Genomic DNA, 27,227 nt, shown 5'->3' with positions numbered 1-27,227 from the left:
TTTTTTTAATCTTCAAACAATAGTTCCATTTTTTAAATCTTCAAACAATAGTTTCATTTTTTTAAAAATCTTCAAACAATAGTTCCATTTTTTTTAAATCTTCAAACAATAGTTCCATTTTTTTAAAAAATCTTCAAACAATAGTTCCATTTTTTTTAAATCTTCAAACAATAGTTTCATTTTTTAAAATCTTCAAACAATAGTTCCATTTTTTTAATCTTCAAACAATAGTTCCATTTTTTTTAAATCTTCAAACAATAGTTTCATTTTTTAAAATCTTCAAACAATAGTTCCATTTTTTAATCTTCAAACAATAGTTCCATTTTTTTAATCTTCAAACAATAGTTCCATTTTTTAAATCTTCAAACAATAGTTCCATTTTTTTTAAATCTTCAAACAATAGTTCCATTTTTTTAAAATCTTCAAACAATAGTTCCATTTTTTTTAAATCTTCAAACAATAGTTCCATTTTTTTAAAATCTTCAAACAATAGTTCCATTTTTTTAAAATCTTCAAACAATAGTTCCATTTTTTTAAAATCTTCAAACAATAGTTCCATTTTTTTAAAATCTTCAAACAATAGTTCCATTTTTTAAAATCTTCAAACAATAGTTCCATTTTTTAAAATCTTCAAACAATAGTTCCATTTTTTAAAAATCTTCAAACAATAGTTCCATTTTTTTAATCTTCAAACAATAGTTCCATTTTTTTAAAATCTTCAAACAATAGTTCCATTTTTTAAAATCTTCAAACAATAGTTCCATTTTTTTAAAATCTTCAAACAATAGTTCCATTTTTTTAAATCTCCAAACAATAGTTCCATTTTTTTTAATCTTCAAACAATAGTTCCATTTTTTTAAAATCTTCAAACAATAGTTCCATTTTTTTAAATCTTCAAACAATAGTTCCATTTTTTTAAATCTTCAAACAATAGTTCCATTTTTTTAAATCTTCAAACAATAGTTCCATTTTTTAAAATCTTCAAACAATAGTTCCATTTTTTTAAAATCTTCAAACAATAGTTCCATTTTTTTAAATCTTCAAACAATAGTTCCATTTTTTTAAATCTTCAAACAATAGTTCCATTTTTTTAAATCTTCAAACAATAGTTCCATTTTTTTAAATCTTCAAACAATAGTTCCATTTTTTTAAATCTTCAAACAATAGTTCCATTTTTTAAAATCTTCAAACAATAGTTCCATTTTTTTAAAATATTCAAACAATAGTTCCATTTTTTTAAATCTTCAAACAATAGTTCCATTTTTTAAAATCTTCAAACAATAGTTCCATTTTTTTAAATCTTCAAACAATAGTTCCATTTTTTTAATCTTCAAACAATAGTTTCATTTTTTAAAATCTTCAAACAATAGTTCCATTTTTAAAATCTTCAAACAATAGTTTCATTTTTTTTAAATCTTCAAACAATAGTTTCATTTTTTAAAATCTTCAAACAATAGTTCCATTTTTTTAATCTTCAAACAATAGTTCCATTTTTTAAAAATCTTCAAACAATAGTTTCATTTTTTAAAATCTTCAAACAATAGTTCCATTTTTTAAATCTTCAAACAATAGTTCCATTTTTTTAATCTTCAAACAATAGTTCCATTTTTTAAATCTTCAAACAATAGTTTCATTTTTTTAAAAATCTTCAAACAATAGTTCCATTTTTTTAAATCTTCAAACAATAGTTCCATTTTTTTTAAAAATCTTCAAACAATAGTTCCATTTTTTTTAAATCTTCAAACAATAGTTTCATTTTTAAAAATCTTCAAACAATAGTTCCATTTTTTTAATCTTCAAACAATAGTTCCATTTTTTTTAAATCTTCAAACAATAGTTTCATTTTTTAAATCTTCAAACAATAGTTTCATTTTTTTTAAATCTTCAAACAATAGTTTCATTTTTTAAAATCTTCAAACAATAGTTCCATTTTTTTAATCTTCAAACAATAGTTCCATTTTTTTTAAAAATCTTCAAACAATAGTTCCATTTTTTTAAAATCTTCAAACAATAGTTTCATTTTTTAAAATCTTCAAACAATAGTTCCATTTTTTTAATCTTCAAACAATAGTTCCATTTTTTAAATCTTCAAACAATAGTTTCATTTTTTTAAAAATCTTCAAACAATAGTTCCATTTTTTTTAAATCTTCAAACAATAGTTCCATTTTTTTTAAAAATCTTCAAACAATAGTTCCATTTTTTTTAAATCTTCAAACAATAGTTTCATTTTTAAAAATCTTCAAACAATAGTTCCATTTTTTTAATCTTCAAACAATAGTTCCATTTTTTTTAAATCTTCAAACAATAGTTTCATTTTTTAAAATCTTCAAACAATAGTTCCATTTTTTTAATCTTCAAACAATAGTTCCATTTTTTTAATCTTCAAACAATAGTTCCATTTTTTTTAAAAATCTTCAAACAATAGTTCCATTTTTTTAAAATCTTCAAACAATAGTTTCATTTTTTAAAATCTTCAAACAATAGTTCCATTTTTTTAATCTTCAAACAATAGTTCCATTTTTTTTAAATCTTCAAACAATAGTTTCATTTTTTAAAATCTTCAAACAATAGTTCCATTTTTTTTAATCTTCAAACAATAGTTCCATTTTTTTAATCTTCAAACAATAGTTCCATTTTTTAAATCTTCAAACAATAGTTTCATTTTTTTAAAAATCTTCAAACAATAGTTCCATTTTTTTTAAATCTTCAAACAATAGTTCCATTTTTTTTTAAAATCTTCAAACAATAGTTCCATTTTTTTTTAATCTTCATACAATAGTTTCATTTTTTAAAATCTTCAAACAATAGTTCCATTTTTTTAATCTTCAAACAATAGTTCCATTTTTTTTAAATCTTCAAACAATAGTTTCATTTTTTAAAATCTTCAAACAATAGTTCCATTTTTTAAATCTTCAAACAATAGTTCCATTTTTTTAATCTTCAAACAATAGTTCCATTTTTTAAATCTTCAAACAATAGTTTCATTTTTTTAAAAATCTTCAAACAATAGTTCCATTTTTTTAAAATCTTCAAACAATAGTTCCATTTTTTTAAAAAATCTTCAAACAATAGTTCCATTTTTTTTAAATCTTCAAACAATAGTTTCATTTTTTAAAATCTTCAAACAATAGTTCCATTTTTTTAATCTTCAAACAATAGTTCCATTTTTTTAAAATCTTCAAACAATAGTTTCATTTTTTAAAATCTTCAAACAATAGTTCCATTTTTTTAATCTTCAAACAATAGTTCCATTTTTTTAATCTTCAAACAATAGTTCCATTTTTTAAATCTTCAAACAATAGTTTCATTTTTTTAAAAATCTTCAAACAATAGTTCCATTTTTTTTAAATCTTCAAACAATAGTTCCATTTTTTTTAAAAATCTTCAAACAATAGTTCCATTTTTTTTTAATCTTCAAACAATAGTTTCATTTTTTAAAATCTTCAAACAATAGTTCCATTTTTTTAATCTTCAAACAATAGTTCCATTTTTTAAAATCTTCAAACAATAGTTCCATTTTTTAAATCTTCAAACAATAGTTCCATTTTTTAAAAAATCTTCAAACAATAGTTCCATTTTTTTAATCTTCAAACAATAGTTCGATTTTTTAAAATCTTCAAACAATAGTTCCATTTTTTAAAATCTTCAAACAATAGTTCCATTTTTTTTAAAATCTTTAAACAATAGTTCCATTTTTTAAAATCTTCAAACAATAGTTCCATTTTTTTAATCTTCAAACAGTAGTTCCATTTTTTAAATCTTCAAATAATAGTTCCATTTTTTAAAATCTTCAAATAATAGTTCCATTTTTTTAATCTTCAAACAATAGTTCCATTTTTTTAATCTTCAAACAATAGTTCAATTTTTAAAATCTTCAAATAATAGTTCCATTTTTTTAATCTTCAAACAATAGTTCCATTTTTTAAATCTTCAAACAATAGTTCCATTTTTTAAAATCTTCAAACAATAGTTCCATTTTTTAAATCTTCAAACAATAGTTCCATTTTTTTAATCTTCAAACAATAGTTCAATTTTTAAAATCTTCAAATAATAGTTCCATTTTTTTAATCTTCAAACAATAGTTCCATTTTTTAAATCTTCAAACAATAGTTCCATTTTTTAAAATCTTCAAACAATAGTTCCATTTTTTAAATCTTCAAACAATAGTTCCATTTTTTTAATCTTCAAACAATAGTTCCATTTTTTAAAATCTTCAAACAGTAGTTCCATTTTTGTTTAATTGACTGCATGGGTCACATTTCATATTTTACACACACTTAAAATACTTAACACAAATCAAAATGTTTTGACAATTATTCATATTTTACCCCGGTCTAAAATATTTTGACCATCATTCATATCTCCCAATAGTAAAATATTTTGATGATTATTTATATTTTACCCCGGTCTAAAATATTTTGACCATCATTCATATCTCCCAATAGTAAAATATTTTGATGATTATTTATATTTTACCCCGGTCTAAAATATTTTGACCATCATTCATATCTCCCAATAGTAAAATATTTTGATGATTATTTATATTACTCTCTAGTTTAGAGTACATTGATCATTTTGCATATATATTTTATATCTGATTCTTTTAACTGAAGTGTTCGTAAACATTGCACTAAGTTTCTATTTATTGTTAAATTAATTTTTTAATTGTTGTAATCTTTTTATATCTGAATGCAATAGAAAATAAGTCTTATTTAAGTGCTGAAATATTTTCTACTAGATAAATAGCCTGTTGAGGGAGAAATACAACGGCATTAGGATGATAGTGTTGTCTTTTACTCTAAACTGAAATGAAAACTAAAATCACCAACTCCGCTTCAAAAGAAAAATATCATTGAAACCATACTTTTATCCAGAATATGTATTTTAACCAGATTAAACTTTGATCTATATGTAGTTACTGCACATTCATAATAAATATAGTCGTAGTCATACCCTTAAAATTAGCACCTAAGTTCAAACTTGACAAAGTCCCAGAATTTCTTACAGGTAACCCTTTGGGAAAGGGGGGGCAGAACATCTACCACCCCCTATAATGAAATAGAATTTATATAGAGCCCCCTGAAGAACATCTACCACCCCCTGTCATAAATTTATATAGAAAATATACTTCACCAGTGTCAACTCCCCAAAAAAGTCTGAAAGAAACAGTGGTTGCATTTAGGGGGTGAGGGTGGGCTCTTTCCCCTCCTTATACCCTAACCCATGACCTAACCCTAACCCTGCTTGAAAGAAACTAGGTGCAGACCACTTTGTGGGAAGTTTTGTTTTTTGTTTGACTGTGAAAGTTTGTGTTTTCTCCATTCCCAACAGACAGATGATAGAATAGCGTAACTATTATTATAGATTAAATAATGAGATTTAAAGATTGGCTTTGTTTTTTCTTATTGACCATGTAGCCTGTTTTATACAATGATAAGCCATCAGCTGGCTGTAGCTATATTCTCAGCTGGCTGTAGCTATATTCTCAGCTGGCTGTAGCTATATTCTCAGCTGGCTGTAGCTATATTCTCAGCTGGCTGTAGCTATATTCTCAGCTGGCTGTAGCTATATTCTCAGCTGGCTGTAGCTATATTCTCAGCTGGCTGTAGCTATATTCTCAGCTGGCTGTAGCTATATTCTCAGCTGGCTGTAGCTATATTCTCAGCTGGCTGTAGCTATATTCTCAGCTGGCTGTAGCTATATTCTCAGCTGGCTGTAGCTATATTCTCAGCTGGCTGTAGCTATATTCTCAGCTGGCTGTAGCTATATTCTCAGCTGGCTGTAGCTATATTCTCATAACTTACATTCAACCACCAGCTAAACTAGAATTGGTTTTCATATATCCAAGTATTGACAGCAAATATTGGACAGCAGACAAAGGCACTCTCATTAAAAAAAATGTGCAAGTGTTTTCCATGGGATTTCTCCAGGGCCCAAGGGCACAGATAGACAGAGAGTTGTACAAAAAAAATCTCCAAGCCGAAGTCTTCTCATACCCAAATCTGACAGTCAGAGCTGCAGCGGTGGAAGATCTGGTTACATCAGGAGTTGATGGTCACGGTGGTGTCTACTTGGGGTGTCATGGTGTTGTGTTGGGTGAGTTTATAACTGGGGTGTTGTGTTGGGTGAGTTTATAACTGGGGTGTTGTGTTGGGTGAGTTTATAACTTGTGTCATGGTGTTGTGTTGGGTGAGTTTATAACTGGGGTGTTGTGTTGGGTGAGTTTATAACTGGGGTGTTGTGTTGGGTGAGTTTATAACTTGTGTCATGGTGTTGTGTTGGGTGAGTTTATAACTGGTGTCATGGTGTTGTGTTGGGTGAGTTTATAACTGGTGTCATGGTGTTGTGTTGGGTGAGTTTATAACTGGTGTCATGGTGTTGTGTTGGGTGAGTTTATAACTGGTGTCATGGTGTTGTGTTGGGTGAGTTTATAACTGGGGTGTTGTGTTGGGTGAGTTTATAACTGGGGTGTTGTGTTGGGTGAGTTTATAACTTGTGTCATGGTGTTCTGTTGGGTGAGTTTATAACTGGGGTGTTGTGTTGGGTGAGTTTATAACTGGTGTCATGGTGTTGTGTTGGGTGAGTTTATAACTTGTGTCATGGTGTTGTGTTGGGTGAGTTTATAACTGGTGTCATGGTGTTGTGTTGGGTGAGTTTATAACTGGGGTGTTGTGTTGGGTGAGTTTATAACTGGGGTGTTGTGTTGGGTGAGTTTATAACTGGGGTGTTGTGTTGGGTGAGTTTATAACTTGTGTCATGGTGTTGTGTTGGGTGAGTTTATAACTGGTGTCATGGTGTTGTGTTGGGTGAGTTTATAACTGGTGTCATGGTGTTGTGTTGGGTGAGTTTATAACTGGGGTGTCATGGTGTTGTGTTGGGTGAGTTTATAACTGGTGTCATGGTGTTGTGTTGGGTGAGTTTATAACTGGGGTGTTGTGTTGGGTGAGTTTATAACTGGGGTGTTGTGTTGGGTGAGTTTATAACTGGGGTGTTGTGTTGGGTGAGTTTATAACTGGGGTGTTGTGTTGGGTGAGTTTATAACTTGTGTCATGGTGTTGTGTTGGGTGAGTTTATAACTTGTGTCATGGTGTTGTGTTGGGTGAGTTTATAACTGGGGTGTTGTGTTGGGTGAGTTTATAACTGGGGTGTTGTGTTGGGTGAGTTTATAACTGGGGTGTTGTGTTGGGTGAGTTTATAACTTGTGTCATGGTGTTGTGTTGGGTGAGTTTATAACTTGTGTCATGGTGTTGTGTTGGGTGAGTTTATAACTGGGGTGTTGTGTTGGGTGAGTTTATAACTGGGGTGTTGTGTTGGGTGAGTTTATAACTGGGGTGTTGTGTTGGGTGAGTTTATAACTGGGGTGTTGTGTTGGGTGAGTTTATAACTTGTGTCATGGTGTTGTGTTGGGTGAGTTTATATCTGGGGTGTTGTGTTGGGTGAGTTTATAACTGGGGTGTTGTGTTGGGTGAGTTTATAACTGGGGTGTTGTGTTGGGTGAGTTTATAACTTGTGTCATGGTGTTGTGTTGGGTGAGTTTATAACTGGGGTGTTGTGTTGGGTGAGTTTATAACTGGGGTGTTGTGTTGGGTGAGTTTATAACTGGTGTCATGGTGTTGTGTTGGGTGAGTTTATAACTGGGGTGTTGTGTTGGGTGAGATTATAACTGGTGTCATGGTGTTGTGTTGGGTGAGTTTATAACTAGTGTCATGGTGTTGTGTTGGGTGAGTTTATAACTTGTGTCATGGTGTTGTGTTGGGTGAGTTTATAACTGGTGTCATGGTGTTGTGTTGGGTGAGTTTATAACTGGGGTGTTGTGTTGGGTGAGTTTATAACTGGGGTGTTGTGTTGGGTGAGTTTATAACTTGTGTCATGGTGTTGTGTTGGGTGAGTTTATAACTGGGGTGTTGTGTTGGGTGAGTTTATAACTGGGGTGTTGTGTTGGGTGAGTTTATAACTGGGGTGTTGTGTTGGGTGAGTTTATAACTGGTGTCATGGTGTTGTGTTGGGTGAGTTTATAACTGGGGTGTTGTGTTGGGTGAGTTTATAACTGGTGTCATGGTGTTGTGTTGGGTGAGTTTATAACTAGTGTCATGGTGTTGTGTTGGGTGAGTTTATAACTTGTGTCATGGTGTTGTGTTGGGTGAGTTTATAACTGGTGTCATGGTGTTGTGTTGGGTGAGTTTATAACTGGGGTGTTGTGTTGGGTGAGTTTATAACTGGGGTGTTGTGTTGGGTGAGTTTATAACTGGGGTGTTGTGTTGGGTGAGTTTATAACTTGTGTCATGGTGTTGTGTTGGGTGAGTTTATAACTGGGGTGTTGTGTTGGGTGAGTTTATAACTGGGGTGTTGTGTTGGGTGAGTTTATAACTTGTGTCATGGTGTTGTGTTGGGTGAGTTTATAACTGGGGTGTTGTGTTGGGTGAGTTTATAACTGGTGTCATGGTGTTGTGTTGGGTGAGTTTATAACTGGGGTGTTGTGTTGGGTGAGTTTATAACTGGTGTCATGGTGTTGTGTTGGGTGAGTTTATAACTAGTGTCATGGTGTTGTGTTGGGTGAGTTTATAACTTGTGTCATGGTGTTGTGTTGGGTGAGTTTATAACTGGGGTGTTGTGTTGGGTGAGTTTATAACTGGTGTCATGGTGTTGTGTTGGGTGAGTTTATAACTTGTGTCATGGTGTTGTGTTGTGTGAGTTTATAACTTGTGTCATGGTGTTGTGTTGGGTGAGTTTATAACTTGTGTCATGGTGTTGTGTTGGGTGAGTTTATAACTGGGGTGTTGTGTTGGGTGAGTTTATAACTGGGGTGTTGTGTTGGGTGAGTTTATAACTGGGGTGTTGTGTTGGGTGAGTTTATAACTTGTGTCATGGTGTTGTGTTGGGTGAGTTTATAACTGGGGTGTTGTGTTGGGTGAGTTTATAACTTGTGTCATGGTGTTCTGTTGGGTGAGTTTATAACTGGGGTGTTGTGTTGGGTGAGTTTATAACTGGTGTCATGGTGTTGTGTTGGGTGAGTTTATAACTTGTGTCATGGTGTTGTGTTGGGTGAGTTTATAACTGGTGTCATGGTGTTGTGTTGGGTGAGTTTATAACTGGGGTGTTGTGTTGGGTGAGTTTATAACTGGGGTGTTGTGTTGGGTGAGTTTATAACTGGGGTGTTGTGTTGGGTGAGTTTATAACTTGTGTCATGGTGTTGTGTTGGGTGAGTTTATAACTGGGGTGTTGTGTTGGGTGAGTTTATAACTGGGGTGTTGTGTTGGGTGAGTTTATAACTTGTGTCATGGTGTTGTGTTGGGTGAGTTTATAACTTGTGTCATGGTGTTCTGTTGGGTGAGTTTATAACTTGTGTCATGGTGTTGTGTTGGGTGAGTTTATAACTGGGGTGTTGTGTTGGGTGAGTTTATAACTGGGGTGTTGTGTTGGGTGAGTTTATAACTGGGGTGTTGTGTTGGGTGAGTTTATAACTGGTAATGATGAACATTTATCTCCCAGACTCTGGTGAAGTGGTGAGCTCACGTGCCGTGGTTCTAACAACTGGCACATTTTTGAGGGGGTCAATCAATGTTGGTCTGACCTGTCGACCAGCTGGCAGAGTGGGAGATGAACCTTCCATTGGTCTGGCCAAAACTATAGAGAAGGCTGGCTTCACCATGGGCAGACTCAAAACAGGTCAATTTCTACTTGCATGTCAAATATCCTTGGGCTTGTTTATTGTTCAAAAAGTTTTGTCTTAAGTGTCAGTAGAGCTAAATTCCAGTGTAAGACTTAAATCATAGTTTACCTCTTGGTCCAGATGTTTGAGTGTAGGTCTGGGTGGCCAGATGTTTGAGTGTAGGTCTGGGTGGGCCAACAGATGTTTGAGTGTAGGTCTGGGTGGGCCAACAGATGTTTGAGTGTAGGTCTGGGTGGCCAGATGTTTGAGTGTAGGTCTGGGTGGCCAGAGGTTTGAGTGTAGGTCTGGGTGGGCCAACAGATGTTTGAGTGTAGGTCTGGGTGGCCAGATGTTTGAGTGTAGGTCTGGGTGGGCCAACAGATGTTTGAGTGTAGGTCTGGGTGGCCAGAGGTTTGAGTGTAGGTCTGGGTGGCCAGATGTTTGAGTGTAGGTCTGGGTGGGCCAACAGATGTTTGAGTGTAGGTCTGGGTGGCCAGATGTTTGAGTGTAGGTCTGGGTGGGCCAACAGATGTTTGAGTGTAGGTCTGGGTGGCCAGATGTTTGAGTGTAGGTCTGGGTGGGCCAACAGATGTTTGAGTGTAGGTCTGGGTGGCCAGATGTTTGAGTGTAGGTCTGGGTGGGCCAACAGATGTTTGAGTGTAGGTCTGGGTGGCCAGATGTTTGAGTGTAGGTCTGGGTGGGCCAACAGATGTTTGAGTGTAGGTCTGGGTGGCCAGATGTTTGAGTGTAGGTCTGGGTGGGCCAACAGATGTTTGAGTGTAGGTCTGGGTGGCCAGATGTTTGAGTGTAGGTCTGGGTGGGCCAACAGATGTTTGAGTGTAGGTCTGGGTGGCCAGATGTTTGAGTGTAGGTCTGGGTGGGCCAACAGATGTTTGAGTGTAGGTCTGGGTGGCCCAACAGATGTTTGAGTGTAGGTCTGGGTGGCCAGATGTTTGAGTGTAGGTCTGGGTGGGCCAACAGATGTTTGAGTGTAGGTCTGGGTGGCCAGATGTTTGAGTGTAGGTCTGGGTGGGCCAACAGATGTTTGAGTGTAGGTCTGGGTGGCCAGATGTTTGAGTGTAGGTCTGGGTGGGCCAACAGATGTTTGAGTGTAGGTCTGGGTGGCCCAACAGATGTTTGAGTGTAGGTCTGGGTGGCCAGATGTTTGAGTGTAGGTCTGGGTGGGCCAACAGATGTTTGAGTGTAGGTCTGGGTGGCCAGATGTTTGAGTGTAGGTCTGGGTGGGCCAACAGATGTTTGAGTGTAGGTCTGGGTGGCCAGATGTTTGAGTGTAGGTCTGGGTGGGCCAACAGATGTTTGAGTGTAGGTCTGGGTGGCCAGATGTTTGAGTGTAGGTCTGGGTGGGCCAACAGATGTTTGAGTGTAGGTCTGGGTGGGCCAACATATGTTTGAGTGTAGGTCTGGGTGGGCCAACAGATGTTTGAGTGTAGGTCTGGGTGGGCAAATGTTTGTTCAGATATTTTTTTTGTGACCTTAACTTAGCCATGAAAAAAAATATTTTGTAATATTTGAAGGAACACCCCCTAGAATAGATGGTAAAAGCATTGATTTCAAGCAGACAGTAGCCAAATATGGAGATATTCACCCTGTTCCCTTCTCTTTCATGAATGAATCTGTGTGGATTAAGGTATGTTAATCATGTGAATAAATACAGGCAAATTGTTAACCACTTTACTAGATGCTCTCCATAGACTCTAGTAAGTTAAGTAAGACAGACACTAGTTACTTAGAACAAAGAAAGTCATTGACTCTTACATATTCTTATAATAATCTTTTTCTTATTAACCATTTTTTGTACTAAGCCAAGCCCCTGACTGTACTAACCCAAGCCCCTGACTGTACACTGTCAGTAGAGTACCGGACTGCTGATATTCTAGTCCACCTGGCTAACCCACCCCTCTCAATCAATTCTTTTGATGCCACCCCATTCAATATTTGTATTTCATTTTATTGATTCAATAACAACATTAGGGATGGAGGCTATTTGTTTTTGCATCAGTCCTGTTTAAAAAAAAACAAAAAACAATGTGTATAGACAATGGATAGAAAAAAAAACATAATAGATGAATGAGAATTGTTGCAACTAGTAACTTTAGGAGGTCGTGAAATATTCGTTTTTTAAGTTTAGTTTTGAAAATATTTTCAAACCACGATGGAAGCATAATTGAACCTAGACTGAATAAAAGCCTTGTAAAAAACTAACCTGCTCTTATGGTCAACACAAATTTTTATCCTTGCTAGTTGAATTATGTGCACCTAGCCTGCCCTGATTTAGACTAATGTTGGATCATTAGGTTAAATTAAATGTTGGATGAGTAGGCTAGGACAAATGTTGGATGATTAGGTTAGGACAAATGTTGGATGATTAGATTAGGACAAATGTTGGATGATTAGATTTAAACAAATGTTGGATGATTAGATTTAAACAAATGTTGGATGATTAGGTTAGGACAAATGTTGGATGATTAGATTAGGACAAATGTTGGATGATTAGATTTAAACAAATGTTGGATGATTAGATTTAAACAAATGTTGGATGATTAGGTTAGGACAAATGTTGGATGATTAGGTTTAGACAAATGTTGGATGATTAGGTTAGGACACATGTTGGATGATTAGATTAAGACAAATGTTGGATGATTAGGTTAGGACAAATGTTGGATGATTAGGTTACATTAAATGTTGGATGATTAGATTTAGACAAATATTGGATGTTTAGGTTACATTAAATGTTAGATGATTAGATTAAGACAAATGTTGAATGATTAGGTTAAGTGGCGTTGCTAGGTTGGGTGTCACTTGGTGTGCCACCTCATGGTGTCACACCCCCCCCCCCCCCAACCCGAAAAAATAATTGTCACCTCCCTCCCATTTTGCCTAATGGCCTCAATTTGTGAGCTCATTATATCAATCCACAAATTCATTTATGTGGAAAAAGTATAGTTTTCATCGTAAATTATTAGAATTCGGTTGACTTAACAGTTATTCAAAATACTCAACAAAACAATTTTCCTCTGCAAAGTTTATAGTTGTTTTTACCCTAAAGTGTGCACAGTTAATAGTAAAGATGTTTATCTATAGTCAGTTATTAATGTAGGTGGATTAACTAATTGAAGTGTCAAAAAGCGTATTTCTTCTATATATCTTACAATTTTTTTGTCTTGGTGTCACCCCCTAAATGGTCCGCACCCCCGCCTCACGATGCCTTTAATTAGATTGATGTTCTTTTTTCAGCCTGAAGAACAGTTACCTTGTCACATGACCTACACAACAGAAGCTGTGGCTAAGATTGTGCGCGACACTCTACATCTCAATAGGCATGTACAGGAGGAGATCAATGGCCCAAGGTTAGTCTTAGAATAGACTTTTACAAGTGGCCCAAGGTTAGTCTTAGAATAGACTTTTACAAGTGGCCCAAGGTTAGTCTTAGAATAGACTTTTACAAGTGGCCCAAGGTTAGTCTTAGAATAGACTTTTACAAGTGGCCCAAGGTTAGTCTTAGAATAGACTTTTACAAGTGGCCCAAGGTTAGTCTTAGAATAGACTTTTACAAGTGGCCCAAGGTTAGTCTTAGAATAGACTTTTACAAGAGATCAATGGCCCAAGGTTAGTCTTAGAATAGACTTTTACAAGTGGCCCAAGGTTAGTCTTAGAATAGACTTTTACAAGTGGCCCAAGGTTAGTCTTAGAATAGACTTTTACAAGTGGCCCAAGGTTAGTCTTAGAATAGACTTTTACAAGTGGCCCAAGGTTAGTCTTAGAATAGACTTTTACAAGTGGTCAATGGCACAAGGTTAGTCTTAGAATAGACTTTTACAAGTGGCCCAATGTTAGTCTTAGAATAGACTTTTACAAGAGATCAATGGCCCAAGGTTAGTCTTAGAATAGACTTTTACAAGTGGCCCAAGGTTAGTCTTAGAATAGACTTTTACAAGTGGCCCAAGGTTAGTCTTAGAATAGACTTTTACAAGTGGCCCAAGGTTAGTCTTAGAATAGACTTTTACAAGTGGTCAATGGCCCAAGGTTAGTCTTAGAATAGACTTTTACAAGTGGCCCAAGGTTAGTCTTAGAATAGACTTTTACAAGTGGCCCAAGGTTAGTCTTAGAATAGACTTTTACAAGTGGCCCAAGGTTAGTCTTAAAATAGACTTTTACAAGTGGTCAATGGCACAAGGTTAGTCTTAGAATAGACTTTTACAAGTGGCCCAAGGTTAGTCTTAGAATAGACTTTTACAAGTGGCCCAAGGTTAGTCTTAGAATAGACTTTTACAAGTGGCCCAAGGTTAGTCTTAGAATAGACTTTTACAAGTGGCCCAAGGTTAGTCTTAGAATAGACTTTTACAAGTGGCCCAAGGTTAGTCTTAGAATAGACTTTTACAAGAGATCAATGGCACAAGGTTAGTCTTAGAATAGACTTTTACAAGTGGCCCAAGGTTAGTCTTAGAATAGACTTTTACAAGTGGCCCAAGGTTAGTCTTAGAATAGACTTTTACAAGAGATCAATGGACTTTATTTATTTACCATCTTTTTATCATGTATTAAGAATTGTAATGAGTATTTTGTCTTGTGAAATGTTGACTTTCTTATGGATCTTTTTCTTGAAATGCTTAAGGATTGTAATGTAGCATCTGAGTGTCTAGGTCTAGAAGGTAGGTCTCTGTGTAGAATCTTAGGCTGTCTTGTCTGGGTCCAGCTGTGAGGGATTACACTTGAAACATTTTGTGTCATTGATGTGATCAATACAGGCCGGGCATGATTTAATATAGTCAAGAGACCATTGAGATCTGTGACATTAGCCAAAATGGTTACTGTTAATTTATTATCTAGGATCATACAAGGAAAAGTCTTATTTAATTTATCAATTTGTTTGCGTAATGCTTCTGTAAAGGAAAGTTAAAAATAATTTCTCATGAAAGACCAAAACTATAGCTGTACAACTAATGAGAAATAACTGAACTAACTTATATCCACCTCCTTATACCTAACCCTGTTCCTAAACCTAACCCAATAGTAATTAATTGGGCGAAGGCTTGCTCTCATTCACCAACCTTCTACCCTATTGTGTACATCAAACCTCTATAGAACTGTTTGGCTTAGTTTGTGTACAGTTACATCAAACCTCTATAGAACTGTTTGGCTTAGTTTGTGTACAGTTACATCAAACCTCTATAGAACTGTTTGGCTTAGTTTGTGTACAGTTACATCAAACCTCTATACAACTGTTTGGCTTAGTTTGTGTACAGTTACATCAAACCTCTATAGAACTGTTTGGCTTAGTTTGTGTACAGTTACATCAAACCTCTATAGAACTGTTTGGCTTAGTTTGTGTACAGTTACATCTAACCTCTATAGAACTGTTTGGCTTAGTTTGTGTACAGTTACATCAAACCTCTATAGAACTGTTTGGCTTAGTTTGTGTACAGTTACATCAAACCTCTATAGAACTGTTTGGCTTAGTTTGTGTACAGTTACATCTAACCTCTATAGAACTGTTTGGCTTAGTTTGTGTACAGTTACATCAAACCTCTATAGAACTGTTTGGCTTAGTTTGTGTACAGTTACATCAAACCTCTATACAACTGTTTGGCTTAGTTTGTGTACAGTTACATCAAACCTCTATAGAACTGTTTGGCTTAGTTTGTGTACAGTTACATCAAACCTCTATAGAACTGTTTGGCTTAGTTTGTGTACAGTTACATCAAACCTCTATAGAACTGTTTGGCTTAGTTTGTGTACAGTTACATCTAACCTCTATAGAACTGTTTGGCTTAGTTTGTGTACAGTTACATCAAACCTCTATAGAACTGTTTGGCTTAGTTTGTGTACAGTTACATCAAACCTCTATAGAACTGTTTGGCTTAGTTTGTGTACAGTTACATCAAACCTCTATAGAACTGTTTGGCTTAGTTTGTGTACAGTTACATCAAACCTCTATAGAACTGTTTGGCTTAGTTTGTGTACAGTTACATCAAACCTCTATAGAACTGTTTGGCTTAGTAAAGCCCCATCCACAATTATTAATAGAAAGATTTGGATTTTAAAAAGTATAGTGCGGATCACTTTGTTTTAGAGAGTAATGTAATCTTAAATACTTTGCTTTAAGTCAGGGGTCTCCAAACTACGGCCCGCGGGCCGGATGCGGCCCGCGAGGTACTCTCATCCGGCCCGCGGAGATCTTTTTGTCCACGGAAAAAACGTTTGTTGGTGATAGCCGAGGAACTTTGCCTAGAAAAATCAAAGACATGCCTAGTAGAAACTGGCCCCCGAACTGAACTTTGATAGTCAATGCGGCCCTCGGGCTGAAAAGTTTGGAGACCCCTGCTTTAAGTAAATGGTAAGTTTTATTACATATTCATTCAATCATAGCAAGATTTTTACTGATATCAAGCTAATGAAAACAATTGCAATTCTTCATACCAGTGAATACATCTTGTGATGTTTCCTTTATTTAATTCTAGTATAGAAACATACTTCCTGTCTAGTATAGAAACATACTTCCTGTCTAGTATAGAAACATACTTCCTGTCTAGTATAGAAACATACTTCCTGTCTAGTATAGAAACATACTTCCTGTCTAGTATAGAAACATACTTCCTGTCTAGTATAGAAACATACTTCCTGTCTAGTATAGAAACATACTTCCTGTCTAGTATAGAAACATACTTCCTGTCTAGTATAGAAACATACTTCCTGTCTGTCTAGTATAGAAACATACTTCCTGTCTGTCTAGTATAGAAACATACTTCCTGTCTAGTATAGAAACATACTTCCTGTCTAGTATAGAAACATAGTCTGGTATAGAAACATACTTCCTGTCTAGTATAGAAACTGTCTGGTATAGTAACATACTTCCTGTCTAGTATAGAAACATACTTCCTGTCTGGTATAGAAACATACTTCCTGTCTGTCTGGTATAGAAACATACTACCTGTCTGTCTAGTATAGAAACATACTTCCTGTCTGTCTGGTATAGAAACATACTTCCTGTCTAGTATAGAAACCTACTTCCTGTCTAGTATAGAAACATACTACCTGTCTAGTATAGAAACATACCTCCTGTCTAGTATAGAAACATACTTCCTGTCTAGTATAGCAACATAGTCTGGTATAGAAACATACTTCCTGTCTAGTATAGAAACATACTTCCTGTCTGGTATAGAAACATACTTCCTGTCTGTCTGGTATAGAAACATACTACCTGTCTGTCTAGTATAGAAACATACTTCCTGTCTGTCTATTATAGAAACATACTACCTGTCTATTATAGAAACATACTTCCTGTCTAGTATAGAAACATACTTCCTGTCTATTATAGAAACATACTTCCTGTCTAGTATAGAAAGATACTTCCTGTCTGTCTAGTATCGAAACATACTTCCTGTCTAGTATAGAAACATATTTCCTGTCTGTCTAGTATAGAAACATACATCCTGTCTAGTATAGAAATATACTTCCTGTCTAGTATAGAAACATATTTCCTGTCTGTCTAGTATAGAAACATACTTCCTGTCTAGTATAGAAACATACTTCCTGTCTAGTATAGAAACATACTTCCTGTCTAGTATAGAAACATACTTCCTGTCTAGTATAGAAACATAGTCTGGTATAGAAACATACTTCCTGTCTAGTATAGAAACATATTTCCTGTCTAGTATAGAAACATAGTTTGGTATAGAAACATACTTCCTGTCTAGTATAGAAACATATTTTCTGTCTAGTATAGAAACATAGTTTGGTATAGAAACATACTTCCTGTCTAGTATAGAAACATACTTCCTGTCTAGTATAGAAACATAGTCTGGTATAGAAACATACTTCCTGTCTATTATAGAAACATACTTCCTGTCTAGTATAGAAAGATACTTCCTGTCTAGTATAGAAACATACTTCCTGTCTAGTATAGAAACATATTTCCTGTCTGTCTAGTATAGAAACATACTTCCTGTCTAGTATAGAAACATAGTCTGGTATAGAAACATACTTCCTGTCTAGTATAGAAACATATTTCCTGTCTAGTATAGAAACATAGTTTGGTATAGAAACATACTTCCTGTCTAGTATAGAAACATATTTCCTGTCTAGTATAGAAACATAGTCTGGTATAGAAACATACTTCCTGTCTAGTATAGAAACATAGTCTGGTATAGAAACATACTTCCTGTCTAGTATAGAAACATATTTCCTGTCTAGTATAGAAACATAGTTTGGTATAGAAACATACTTCCTGTCTAGTATAGAAACATATTTCCTGTCTAGTATAGAAACATAGTTTGGTATAGAAACATACTTCCTGTCTAGTATAGAAACATACAGTCAATAAAAACAAGTTTTTGAAGGGAGCTAAGAGACCATCTTAGAGCATGTTGCCAACTTAACAAAGCTGATCATTCTCTAGAACTAGAACAGTCAGTCCTCATTCATTGGATCGTAACTAGAACAGTCAGTCCTCATTAATTGGATCGTAACTAGAACAGTCAGTCCTCATTAATTGGATCGTAACTAGAACAGTCAGTCCTCATTAATTGGATCGTAACTAGAACAGTCAGTCCTCATTAATTGGATCGTAACTAGAACAGTCAGTCCTCATTAATTGGATCGTAACTAGAACAGTCAGTCCTCATTAATTGGATCCTAACTAGAACAGTCAGTCCTCATTAATTGGATCGTAACTAGAACATTCAGTCCTCATTAATTGGATCGTAACTAGAACAGTCAGTCCTCATTAATTGGATCGTAACTAGAACAGTCAGTCCTCATTAATTGGATCGTAACTAGAACAGTCCTCATTAATTGGATCGTAACTAGAATTCACTATTTAGATTTATTGCAAATTATCTTTAAGACTGTATATTGCCATTTGTATAATGACCTGAGACAAGCTACACAAAGTGTTTTTCCTGGATCTAGTGAAACTAGCTACACAAAATGTTTTTCCTGGGTCTAGTGAGACTAGCTACACAAAATGTTTTTCCTGGGTCTAGTGAGACTAGCTACACAAAATGTTTTTCCTGGGTCTAGTGAGACTATCATATATCTCCGCATACGACGGGCATTTAGCCATACATACTTGGCAGCAACAGTGGGAAAATACCTGGCCAATTGCAAGCTAGAAAAACAATAGTTTGAGTGTGTAGCATGAAAAAGCCGATACTATTCAGCATTGTTTCTTCCAGACTTTTTTCTCCCGGAGGGGGGGGCACTGGTAAAAGTATATGTTTTCCATATAAATTCCATTTCGATTGGGGGAGGGGCAGGGGCGGTAGACCTTCTTTCGGGGGGGGGGGGGGGGTCCCGAAGAAACTCCGCTACTCAGCTATCATTAGCTTACCATACATTAACAAACGCTAATAAATGTATCTAGTGAATGCAAGAATATCCAGCGGAGAATTCTAACAGCCGTCAATGAATTGTTTGAAAACATAATTTAAAAAAAAGCAGGAACAGATTTCTACACTGACATTAATCACACAGGTCTGTTTAATATTTACACTTGGAAAAAAAACGATGAAAGCATCTGGTGAACATCATTTTGAGACTTGCAAACATTTATATCCAATATATTTGACTATTTTATTTTATACTCAGTAACAAACTAGTCTCAATTCGTACACATTTGTAAATGAAAACGTGCATTCACTCATCCATCCGTTTCTTCTGTTTGAAAAAAATAAATGAAACAAGAGTTAGAGGGGCAACATCAACATTAGATAAACTAGTAGGCTAATGAATGACGTATAGACTACAGAAAACAAACTATCAGTTGTGTATTATATACATTAACTGTTAAACTAAAAGACGTTTCCTGATTAAAAATAGACACTCAGGAAGAAATAAATGGACACATGTTGAATGAAATCAATCAGAAATAAATGGACACATGTTGAATGAAATCAATCAGAAATAAATGGACACATGTTGAATGAAATCGATCAGAAATAAATGGACAAATGTTGAATGAAATCAATCAGAAATAAATGGACACATGTTGAATGAAATCGATAAGAAATAAATGGACACATATTTAACAATGCAGTCTCCATAGCTTCTCCTAGTGTTACATCCGTTTGTATCACCGCTGTGTTACATCCGTTTGTATCACCGCTGTGTTACATCCGTTTGTATCACCGCTTTTTTGGACGTTGTTTACTTTCTTCTGCCTGACGTTATTTTACAAATGTGCGCATATAGTTACAGCTTTTCAAACTGTGTAGCATAATTGGCACCATTCGTAGAATTAAAATCGTATTAAAACATTTTGAGAATCATGGGGAATAAACTGGCATGATGATACAAAAATCGCAATATGGCTGGTAAGTAGGTCACCAACCAGTTCTACGGCTCAATAAAACCTGCATGAGCCATAGAACTGGCTGGTGACCTACTTACCAGCCCTATTGGTAGCCTAGAAAAAAATGCTTTTTAAAAGAAGCGTATCTCGGCCAGACAAAACTCACAGTGTGAAATACAGGGCCCAGTTGTATAGGGCCCAGTTGTATAGGGCCCAGTTGTATAGGGCCCAGTTGAAATACAGGGCCCAGTTGAAATACAGGGCCCAGTTGAAATACAGGGCCCAGTTGAAATACAGGGCCCTGTTGAAATACAGGGCGGATCCTAGAGGATTGGCTTAGTGGGCCCTGACCGACCAATCAGGTGACTAGACCGTGTGGGAGGAGGGGATGTGTGTGTGGGAGGAGGGGATGTGTGTGTGGGAGGAGGGGATGTGTGTGTGGGAGGAGGGGATGTGTGTGTGGGAGGAGGGGATGTGTGTGTGGGAGGAGGGGATGTGTGTGTGGGAGGAGGGGATGTGTGTGTGGTAGGAGGGGATGTGTGTGTGGGAGGAGGGGATGTGTGTGTGGGAGGAGGGGATGTGTGTGTGGGAGGAGGGGATGTGTGTGTGGTAGGAGGGGATGTGTGTGTGGGAGGAGGGGATGTGTGTGTGGGAGGAGGGGATGTGTGTGTGGGAGGAGGGGATGTGTGTGTGGGAGGAGGGGATGTGTGTGTGGGAGGAGGGGATGTATGTGGGACCATCAGAGTGTCTTAGTTGTATTAGAAGAGTGATTTCAATTTGAATCTTAATTATGTAGGTTCCGGTCTAAAGTACATACGGCGCGGTATTTCACTTTTTTGTAAGTAAACACAGCGTAGGGATAAATAAAAGTCGTCAAGTACACGCACCCACACCCAATGTAAACAAAGCGTAGGGATACACGCACCCACACCCAATGTAAACACAGCGTAGGGATACACGCACCCACACCCATTGTAAACAAAGCGTAGGGATACACGCACCCACACCCAATGTAAACAAAGCGTAGGGATACACCCACCCACACCCATTGTAAACAAAGCGTAGGGATACACGCACCCACACCCAATGTAAACAAAGCGTAGGGATACACCCACCCACACCCATTGTAAACAAAGCGTAGGGATACACGCACCCACCCCCAATGTAAACAAAGCGTAGGGATACACGCACCCACACCCAATGTAAACACAGCGTAGGGATACACGCACCCACACCCAATGTAAACACAACGTAGGGATACACGCACCCACACCCAATGTAAACACAACGTAGGGATACACGCACCCACACCCAATGTAAACAAAGCGTAGGGATACACCCACCCACACCCAATGTAAACACAGCGTAGGGATACACGCACCCACACCCAATGTAAACACAGCGTAGGGATAAATAAAAGTCGTCAAGCACCCACACCCAATGTAAACACAGCGTAGGGATACACGCACCCACACCCAATGTAAACACAGCGTAGGGATACACCCACCCACACCCAATGTAAACAAAGCGTAGGGATACACGCACCCACCCCCAATGTAAACAAAGCGTAGGGATACACCCACCCACACCCAATGTAAACACAACGTAGGGATACACGCACCCACACCCAATAAAAACACAGCGTAGGGATACACGCACCCACACCCAATGTAAACACAGCGTAGGGATACACCCACCCACACCCAATGTAAACAAAGCGTAGGGATACACCCACCCACACCCAATGTAAACACAACGTAGGGATACACGCACCCACACCCAATAAAAACACAGCGTAGGGATACACGCACCCACACCCAATGTAAACACAGCGTAGGGATACACGCACCCACACCCAATGTAAACAGCGTAGGGATACACCCACCCACACCCAATGTAAACAAAGCGTAGGGATACACCCACCCACACCCAATGTAAACAAAGCGTAGGGATACACGCACCCACACCCAATGTAAACACAGCGTAGGGATACACCCACACCCACGCTCACATTTAACGGATTGAAAAAAAAAAAAACCCAGCAAGCCTTGACCCGTCTTTACTATAGTGACGTCAGAAAGAGTAGGTCCAGTTTTTCTTCTGACAGACTTGTACCGACCTTCACCTTGTGCAGTTTAAAATAGATAATGATCGCATTGACATAACACTTGACCAAATAGAAGACGTGTGCGTGGCGCTGAAAACGTGTACACATGGTACACATGGGATGATACATGCGGACAATAGTTTAACACAATTTAACATTTTTTAACAAAAAGGTGGTATCGCCTGCGATCATCCACCCAACATTTTCGCCTGCGAATAAATTTGTGACAGCAAAGTAAGCCTGACTGAGACATTTTGACAGCAACCTCTCATTTCAACATTTTGACAGCAACCTCTCATTTAAAAACATTTTGACAGCAACCTCTCATTTCAACATTTTGACAGCAACCTCTCATTTCAACATTTTCACAGCAACCTCTCATTTCAACATTTTGACAGCAACCTCTCATTTCAACATTTTGACAGCAACCTCTCATGTAAAAACATTTTGACAGCAACCTCTCATTTAAAAACATTTTGACAGCAACCTCTCATTTCAACATTTTGACAGCAACCTCTCATTTCAACATTTTGACAGCAACCTCTCATTTAAAAACATTTTGACAGCAACCTCTCATTTCAACATTTTCACAGCAACCTCTCATTTCAACATTTTGACAGCAACCTCTCATTTCAACATTTTCACAGCAACCTCTCATTTCAACATTTTGACAGCAACCTCTCATTTAAAAACATGTCGGCTATGCCGTAAGTCTGACAATACACGTGCTGATGACAATGCTATGTGACATCAACTTTAAAATGCTATGTGACATGAACTTTAAAATGATTACATGAAAAACTAACTTAAAAATAAACCGGGAGTGATTACTTGCATCGCAGTGACCTATTTTAAGTAATAGAGTAGGGTTTGTTTATATAACGACTTAAATTTATTTTATAGTTGCCTGTTTTTACTCTTTTGCATGACGTAAAGAAAATATTAAATACACGCAAATTGCTAAAACATATTAAACGGATCAATGTCAAATATCATTTTCGTTTAAATTCCTAGAAAAAGTGGATACATTTTATTAATAATAGGATCGAAAAAACTAATTAATTAAGCTGTTTTGAAATTTGGCTAGGGGGGGGGGGGTATTTTAAAAATAAATTCAACTCACGCTAAAAAAATTGTGAATACAAAATCTCCAACAGGGAATTGTTGTTGGAATAATATAATTAGCAAAATGTGAATGCAAATTATGCAGACGTGTAAGAGGACATTATTGTTGGAATATTTTAATTAGCATGGATTGTTAAAAGGCTATCTTTTATTTATTTTATTCACTGAACGTATTGTTTACTAATTAGAATTTTGAATCAACTATTCCCCACTAGTATATAAAGTCATCACGTTCATTAGGTGCGCATTGGTTTTAGTCATAAAACTTTATTGTAAATTTTAAAAAGTACTGGAAAAAATGCATGAATTGATAAAGTAAAAAACGGATATTTTAAGTACTGCATTTTATTTATTTTATACACCGAACATACTGAACTCTATCTTTGAGTTTGCGGACAAGCTAGGGGTTTTATAGTCATTCACTGAGTCAGGCGCGTCCGCCGGCGCTCGGACAGGCCGCGATTTTGGAGCTACGGGCTAGACTGAGCACTATGCCTTTATGATTGCATTTAAATTGTGTTAATGTTATGAGTGTTGTCTTTGTTTTTTCGATTGTGTTTTTTTTTTTTTTGCGTTCGTTTGTGTTGTGTTTAGTTTTGTTCTGTTCTGTTCCCAAGTTGGTACATTTAAAAAAGACTTACCGTGACGGAGCACGGTTATGCATTTCTTTTTTTTTTCATAGTAAGGAAATAAATAACGGACTCTCACTGAAACGCAACTATTGATGTTATCTTTAAAAAATGTATTCCAAACTATATCAATCGTAAAATTTATATATGCTTCAGGCTATATCTTAAAATAGACCCAAGCTTACAGTTGTATGTGATTTACTTGATGAATAAAAACAACTGTACACACCGGATCCACGATAATGTAGGCCAGCATAGCAACCAGATGAGCCGAGTCGAGATGGGAAGGTTATGGGGCAGAGAAGTCTTCTGGATTGGAAGGTTATGGGGCAGAGAAGTCTTCTGGATGGGAAGGTTATGGGGCAGAGAAGTCTTCTGGATGGGAAGGTTATGGGGCAGAGAAGTCTTCTGGATTGGAAGGTTATGGGGCAGAGAAGTCTTCTGGACGGGAAGGTTATGGGACAGAGAAGTCTTCTGGATGGGAAGGTTATGGGACAGAGAAGTCTTCTGGATGGGAAGGTTATGGGGCAGAGAAGTCTTCTGGATTGGAAGGTTATGGGGCAGAGAAGTCTTCTGGATGGGAAGGTTATGGGACAGATAAGTCTTCTGGATGGGAAGGTTATGGGGCAGAGAAGTCTTCTGGATGGGAAGGTTATGGGGCAGAGAAGTCTTCTGGATTGGAAGGTTATGGGGCAGAGAAGTCTTCTGGACGGGAAGGTTATGGGACAGAGAAGTCTTCTGGATGGGAAGGTTATGGGACAGAGAAGTCTTCTGGATGGGAAGGTTATGGGACAGAGAAGTCTTCTGGATGGGAAGGTTATGGGGCAGAGAAGTCTTCTGGATGGGAAGGTTATGGGACAGAGAAGTCTTCTGGATGGGAAGGTTATGGGGTAGAGAAGTCTTCTGGATGGGAAGGTTATGGGGCAGAGAAGTCTTCTGGATGGGAAGGTTATGTGACAGAGAAGTCTTCTGGATGGGAAGGTTATGGGGCAGAGAAGTCATCTGGATGGGGCTGAGAACTTTTGGAGTTTTACCAATGAACTCTTAGGGTAGATTGTACAGCACCGCGACAAAAAAAAAGCTGTCAAAAGCACTCGAACCTACTAGGCTGTCGTTGACTAACTTGATGCTTTAGAAAGTGTTAGCACACGTAGGCGAATTATACACTTGTTAATTTACTCGTTAGAGTTTTTTTATGAGCGTAATATCAGGAGCCAATAGTTTCGTGAGTTCATTTGTCGGAGGCCAGTTTATAGTAACGTTTAGTCCAGTTCTCTGCTAGTATAGTCGGCGGCCAGTTTTGTCATTTGCCGTGTGAACAGTTTTGTCATTTGCCGTGTGAACAGTTTTGTCATTTTCCGTGTGAACAGTTTTGTCATTTGCCGTGTGAACAGTTTTGTCATTTGCCGTGTGAACAGTTTTGTCATTTGCCGTGTGAACAGTTTTGTCATTTTCCGTGTGAACAGTTTTGTCATTTGCCGTGTGAACAGTTTTGTCATTTGCCGTGTGAACAGTTTTGTCATTTTCCGTGTGAACAGTTTTGTCATTTGCCGTGTGAACAGTTTTGTCATTTGCCGTGTGTACAGTTTTGTCATTTGCCGTGTGAACAGTTTTGTCATTTTCCGTGTGAACAGTTTTGTCATTTGCCGTGTGAACAGTTTTGTCATTTTCCGTGTGAACAGTTTTGTCATTTGCCGTGTGAACAGTTTTGTCATTTGCCGTGTGAACAGTTTTGTCAATATATGTGGTTTGATAGTGTGGATAGAGATGTGATTTGTCAGTGGGGACAAAGCTATCATTTGAAAGTTGATTAGCCACTATGAGATGTGATTTGTCAGTGGGGACAAAGCTATCATTTGAAAGTTGATTAGCCACTATGAGATGTGATTCGTCAGTGGGGACAAAGCTATCATTTGAAAGTTGATTAGCCACTATGAGATGTGATTTGTCAGTGGGGACAAAGCTATCATTTGAAAGTTGATTAGCCACTATGAGATGTGATTTGTCAGTGGGGACAAAGCTATCATTTGAAAGTTGATTAGCCACTATGAGATCAATAAAAAAATCATGATCATCCGAATCCCCAACTATCAATTTTGCACTCTCCATCGTGACCTATCTATCGTGCACTAGTGTGACCTATCTATCGTGACCTATCTATCGTGACCTCTGTATTGTGACCTATCGAGCACTATTTATTGTGACCTATCTAATTGACCTATCTATCATGACCTATTTATTGTGACCTATCTATCGTGACCTATCTATGGTGACCTCTGTATTGTGACCTAATGTGCACTATTTATTGTGACCTATCTATCGTGACCTATCTATCATGACCTATTTATTGTGACCTATCTATCGTGACCTATGCATTGTGCCTTAACATTGTTGCCTTCGGTCTCCTACAGAGATTCAGAATTTCAAACGCTACGTTGATACATCTATCTATCTATCTATCTATCTATCTATCTATCTATCTATCTATCTATCTATCTATCTATCTATCTATCTATCTATCTATCTATCTATCTATCTATCTATCTATCTATCTATCTATCTATCTATCTATCTATCTATCTATCTATCTATATATAATTCTCTTCATGGGGACCATGCGAGACACCACGTAAGCGCACGCCCTTTCTCCCCCGCTCTCTCGGCATATAGCTACCACCTCCACCATTCTGGTGAGCTAAGGTTCACCCCAAATATTTACAATCGTACAGCCGGGTCGAATTAGTGACGGCTATTAGGGGCAGATAATTTAGCTTTTAAACGATTTGAAACTAAGGAGAGGTAAGAAGTTCTGTTTGATCTGTTCATTGTCGTCCGTAAACTGTCGTCACGTACGGGGGTGGGGGGGGGGGGAATGGAAGGGAGGGTAGTGTCGAATTCACTATCTATGAATTTCGTTTGTTCTATTTGGATTGCTTCAGAATTTCAAACGCTACGTTGATACATTTGTTTTATTTGGATTGCTTCAAACGCTACGTTGATACATTTGTTTTATTTGGATTGCTTCAAACGCTACGTTGATACATTTGTTTTATTTGGATTGCTTCAAACGCTACGTTGATACATTTGTTTTATTTGGATTGCTTCAAACTGTGAAGATTTAACTTTTGAATTTGTAGCGGTGGTTTCAGATCATGATCTCTGTACATAGGCCTATTCCAATAATCTTGTGTTATTATTTTGGTAACTAAAAAAAAATCTAAAACAATGTTTTTTTTTCGTAGTGACATTATTAGAAAAATAAAAACAAAGTGGTATTTTCTGTCAATGCGCTCAAAAGTTTTAAATTTGTTAAAACTGTCGCTCATGAAAATAATGATTGAATAAAAAGTAGAAAATAAATTATACACTACTATTTAAATAACTATAAAGAAAAGCGTGGTTCACTT

General features: G+C 36.6%; 1 protein-coding gene across 4 annotated transcripts in view; it reads left to right on the top strand.

Annotated features, from left to right (window-relative positions):
• Positions 1-27,227, top strand: part of LOC131954524 (protein MTO1 homolog, mitochondrial) — a gene marked incomplete at its 3' end in the record, with an annotated part of 96,731 nt that overhangs the window by 22,157 nt on the left and 47,347 nt on the right. For all 4 annotated transcript variants that reach the window (XM_059318262.1, XM_059318264.1, XM_059318265.1 and 1 more), the window contains 4 exon segments: positions 5,932-6,097; positions 9,491-9,667; positions 11,186-11,298; positions 12,906-13,018. In XM_059318262.1, coding sequence (XP_059174245.1) covers positions 5,932-6,097; positions 9,491-9,667; positions 11,186-11,298; positions 12,906-13,018 — 569 coding nt within the window.

Source organism: Physella acuta, unplaced genomic scaffold (assembly GCF_028476545.2).
Source record: "Physella acuta isolate Inbredline_101_S28 unplaced genomic scaffold, ASM2847654v3 ptg001009l, whole genome shotgun sequence".
NCBI lineage: Eukaryota > Metazoa > Mollusca > Gastropoda > Physidae > Physella > Physella acuta.
The sequence above is the reverse complement of the archived record's forward strand: the minus strand, read 5'-3'. Positions and strand labels throughout refer to the sequence as shown.